The sequence below is a fragment of the Chiloscyllium punctatum genome, unplaced genomic scaffold, assembly GCF_047496795.1.
Source record: "Chiloscyllium punctatum isolate Juve2018m unplaced genomic scaffold, sChiPun1.3 scaffold_144, whole genome shotgun sequence".
Lineage (NCBI taxonomy): Eukaryota > Metazoa > Chordata > Chondrichthyes > Orectolobiformes > Hemiscylliidae > Chiloscyllium > Chiloscyllium punctatum.
This window is the reverse complement of record NW_027309878.1, coordinates 1-5,000: the sequence shown is the minus strand read 5'-3', so window position 1 is coordinate 5,000 and position 5,000 is coordinate 1. Positions and strand designations below refer to the sequence as shown.

General features: G+C 57.3%; 1 protein-coding gene across 1 annotated transcript in view; it reads right to left on the bottom strand.

The window, feature by feature from the left end:
• Window positions 1-4,824, bottom strand: part of LOC140471658 (uncharacterized) — a 64,899-nt gene extending 60,075 nt beyond the window's left edge. Inside the window, exon 1 of the mRNA XM_072567439.1 lies at window positions 4,740-4,824. Coding sequence (XP_072423540.1) covers window positions 4,740-4,755 — 16 coding nt within the window. The 5' untranslated portion in view covers window positions 4,756-4,824. The remainder of the gene's footprint in view (window positions 1-4,739) is intronic.
• Between the last annotated feature and the right edge of the window lie 176 nt (window positions 4,825-5,000).

The following is a 5,000-nucleotide window of genomic DNA, read 5'->3' as shown; positions in this document are numbered from 1 at the left end:
GGGAATGGAAAGGGAGGGAATGGAAAGGGAGGGAATGGGAAGGGAGGGGGATGGGAAGGGAGGGAATGGGAAGGGAGGGGGATGGGAAGGGAGGGAATGGGAAGGGAGGGGGATGGGAAGGGAGGGAATGGGAAGGGAGGGAATGGGAAGGGAGGGAATGGGAATGGAGGGGGATGGGAAGGGAGGGAATGGGAAGGGAGGGGGATGGGAAGGGAGGGAATGGGAAGGGAGGGGGATGGGAAGGGAGGGAATGGGAAGGGAGGGAATGGGAAGGGAGGGAATGGGAATGGAGGGGGATGGGAAGGGAGGGAATGGGAAGGGAGGGTATTGAAATTGGAGCCCTCTGGGCTGGGGGCTGCCCAATGGAAGGTGAGGTGGGGCTCCTCCAAACTGTGATTTGGTTCATTGGGAGAATGGAGGAGCCTGAGGCCTGTCACAACGGAACAGGAGGGAGAGGGGGAATGAATATGGGACACAAAGAGACAGAGAGGGACAAATAGGGAGAGTGTGAGAGGGAGAGTGTGAGAGGGAGAGTGTGAGAGGGAGAGTGTGACAGAGAGAGTGTGACAGGGAGAGTGTGAGAGGGAGAGTGTGAGAGGGAGAGTGTGAGAGGGAGAGTGTGACAGGGAGAGTGTGACAGAGAGAGTGTGACAGGGAGAGTGTGACAGAGAGAGTGTAACAGGGAGAGTGTGACAGGGAGAGTGTGAGAGGGAGAGTGTGACAGGGAGAGTGTGACAGGGAGAGTGTGACAGGGAGAGTGTGAGAGGGAGAGTGTGACAGAGTGAGTGTGACAGGGAGAGAGTGACAGGGAGAGTGTGACAGGGAGAGTGTGACAGGGAGAGTGTGAGAGGGAGAGTGTGACAGAGTGTGACAGGGAGAGTGTGACAGAGTGTGACAGGGAGAGTGTGACAGGGAGAGTGTGACAGGGAGAGAGAGACAGGGAGAGTGTGAGAGGGAGAGTGTGACAGGGAGAGTGTGACAGGGAGAGTGTGACAGAGTGTGACAGGGAGAGAGAGACAGGGAGAGTGTGAGAGGGAGAGTGTGACAGGGAGAGTGTGACAGGGAGAGAGAGACAGGGAGAGTGTGACAGGGAGAGTGTGAGAGGGAGAGTGTGACAGAGTGAGTGTGACAGGGTGAGTGTGACAGGGAGAGTGTGAGAGGGAGAGTGTGACAGGGAGAGTGTGACAGGGAGAGTGTGACAGAGTGTGACAGGGAGAGTGTGACAGGGAGAGTGTGACAGAGTGAGTGTGACAGAGAGAGTGTGACAGAGTGTGACAGGGTGAGTGTGACAGGAGCTTGGTGAGAGGAAACATTCTGCTTCAGTGTCTCCATGGCACCTCCTGCAATCTGATCATTAACACTCACTCAGCACTGACCCTCCGACAGTGCCCACTCCCTCAGCACTGACCCTCGGACAGTGCCCACTCACTCAGCACTGACCCTCCGACAGTGCCCACTCCCTCAGCACTGACCCTCCGACAGTGCCCACTCCCTCAGCACTGACCCTCCGACAGTGCCCACTCCCTCAGCACTGACCCTCGGACAGGGCCCACTCCCTCAGCACTGACCCTCCGACAGTGCCCACTCCCTCAGCACTGACCCTCCGACAGTGCCCACTCCCTCAGCAATGACCCTCGGACAGGGCCCACTCCCTCAGCACTGACCCTCCGACAGTGCCCACTCCCTCAGCACTGACCCTCGGACAGGGCCCACTCCCTCAGCACTGACCCTCCGACAGTGCCCACTCCCTCAGCACTGACCCTCCGACAGTGCCCACTCCCTCAGCACTGACCCTCCGACAGTGCCCACTCCCTCAGCACTGACCCTCCGACAGTGCCCACTCCCTCAGCACTGACCCTCCGACAGTGCCCACTCCCTCAGCACTGACCCTCCGACAGGGCCCACTCCCTCAGCACTGACCCTCGGACAGGGCCCACTCCCTCAGCACTGACCCTCCGACAGGGCCCACTCCCTCAGCACTGACCCTCCGACAGGGCCCACTCCCTCAGCACTGACCCTCCGACAGGGCCCACTCACTCAGCACTGACCGTCCGACAGGGCCCACTCCCTCAGCACTGACCCTCCGACAGTGCCCACTCCCTCAGCACTGACCCTCCGACAGTGCCCACTCCCTCAGCACTGACCCTCCGACAGTGCCCACTCCCTCAGCACTGACCTTCTGACAGTGCCCACTCCCTCAGCACTGACCCTCCGACAGTGCCCACTCCCTCAGCACTGACCCTCCGACAGTGCCCACTCCCTCAGCACTGACCCTCCGACAGTGCCCACTCCCTCAGCACTGACCCTCCGACAGTGCCCCCCTCCCTCAGCAATGACCCTCTGACAGTGCACACTCCCTCAGCACTGACCCTCCAACAGTGCGACACTCCCTCAGCACTGACCCTCCGACAGTGCCCCCCTCCCTCAGCAATGACCCTCTGACAGTGCACACTCCCTCAGCACTGACCCTCCAACAGTGCGACACTCCCTCAGCACTGACCCTCCGACAGTGCGGCACTCCCTCAGCACTGACCCTCCGACAGTGCCCACTCCCTCAGCACTGACCCTCCGACAGTGCCCACTCCCTCAGCACTGACCCTCCGACAGGGCCCACTCCCTCAGCACTGACCCTCCGACAGTGCCCACTCCCTCAGCACTGACCATCCGACAGTGCCCACTCCCTCAGCACTGACCCTCCGACAGGGCCCACTCCCTCAGCACTGACCCTCCGACAGTGCCCACTCCCTCAGCACTGACCCTCCCACAGTGCCCACTCCCTCAGCACTGACCCTCCCACAGTGCCCACTCCCTCAGCACTGACCCTCCGACAGTGCCCACTCCCTCAGTACTGACCCTCTGACAGTGCGGCACTCCCTCAGCACTGACCCTCCGACAGTGCCCACTCCCTCAGCACTGACCCTCCGACAGTGCCCACTCCCTCAGCACTGACCCTCCGACAGTGCCCACTCCCTCAGCACTGACCCTCCGACAGTGCCCACTCCCTCAGCACTGACCCTCCGACAGTGCCCCCCTCCCTCAGCACTGACCCTCCGACAGTGCCCCCCTCCCTCAGCACTGACCCTCCGACAGTGCGACACTCTCTCAGCAAAAACCTTCAGACAGTGCAGCCTCCCTCAGTCGAACGGCCATATTCAGTGAAATGAAGTGTGAGCACTCATACACAGGGGCTGGGTAGTGCTCAGTGCTCAATGGTGACTCCCAAAGCCCCACTCTCTGTCCGCATCCTCCCTCCCTCGGTACTCTCCCTGTCTGTTTACCAACAGAGGGTGGGGGCTGGTTCCATCAGAGCTGGTGTGGGATCCTGCTGTGCTCTGCCTGACCGCAGGGTGGCTGCCTTTTCTGAGAACGCTCCGTCATTGGCTGTGACGTTTGGGGGTACCTCCTGAGGTGTTAATAATAAGTCGAGTGTGTGTTTCCTGGGTCAGTGTTGGCTGTTCTCTGCGTCACTCAGAGAATATGTCAAACCGTGCTGCTCACTGAGCTGGGGAGTGTGACCCCCCCCACACACACCCCCACACACACACCCCCACACACACACTCGCTGTGGATTCCCCTCTCAGGGGTTTTCCCAGTGAGGTCACAGCAGCTGACTGTGTCTCCGAGCCTGGGACTCCCTCTGACTGTAAACTCATGAGATCATACTTTCTGCATAAACAGACAGGCATTTACAGTGAATCGACTGGGTGGGTGGCTGGGTGGTGGGGAGAGAGAAAAGGGAGAGTTTAACACACAGATACGTCCAGGAATGGGGAGACACTGAGAGAAAAGGGGAGGAGATTAAGGGGGGGGGGGCGGGGGAATGGTGTGAGAGAAATAGCAAGACAAAGGTATCCCAGGTGGATGGCTCCAAAAACAGAGAGACCGGGACTGAGAGAGAGTGAGAGACAGAGGGAGAGAGACAGAGGGGGGAGAGATAGAGGGAGAGAGATAGAGAGAATCAGAGGCAGAGAGAGAGAGAGAAAGAGAGAGAGTGAGAGAGACAGACTGAGAGAGAGTGAACCAAAAACACAAAGGTATAGATAGGTATCAGGAAAAGAGAAAGAGAGACGAATGTATAGATTTATGGCAACATGAAGAGAGAGGGAGATCAAGGTAAAATACAGAGAGAGAGAGAGAGAAATACAGATAGTGAAAATGAGATTGAAAGTGGGATAGAGATTGAGAGAGAGAATCTGACTGACAGTGAGGGATAGGGATAGACTGAGAGAGAGGGACAGTGAGATGGATAGAAGAGTTAGAGGGAGGGACAGAAAGAGGGAGAGAGAGATACGGATAAAGAGAGTTCGAAAGAGAGGAAACAAACATAAATACTGCTCGAGAAACTCAGCAAGTCTAACAATCTCGGTGGAGTTAACATTTCAGGTTCAGTGACTTTTCTTCAGAAACAGCAGAAACCAGCAACAGTCTGAGAGACACAGGGCAACAGGAGAGAGATTGACTGACACAGACACAGAGAGGAACAGACAGACAGACAGAAAGGTTGATAACAGAGAGTGGGACACTCTTTCTCTCCCACACACACACACACACACACACTCTCTCTCTTTCACACACACACACACTCACCCCGTCTCTTTCACACACACACACACTCACCCCGTCTCTTTCACACACACACACACTCACCCCGTCTCTTTCACACACACACACACTCACCCCGTCTCTTTCACACACTCCCTGTGCCCCCTCTGTAACTCTGGCCTCTGGTTGGTACTCACATTTCTGCCAATGCATGGTTCAGCTGTGAGGCTGCTTCAGCCTGAAGTGCTGGTGTCTCTCTGTGGACTGTAGCCTCTCTCTCTCTCGCTGGTCCTGTATCTAATACTGCTGCAACTGTGGGATTCTCAGTTTTAAAGAACCCTCCCACACACCAGCTCTGAACCCAGCCCACAAAACCACATTACACATTACACATTACATGGGTAAGGAGGAGTTTCCAATACGTCACCTTAATCTGAGAGAGAGAGAGGGACAGAGAG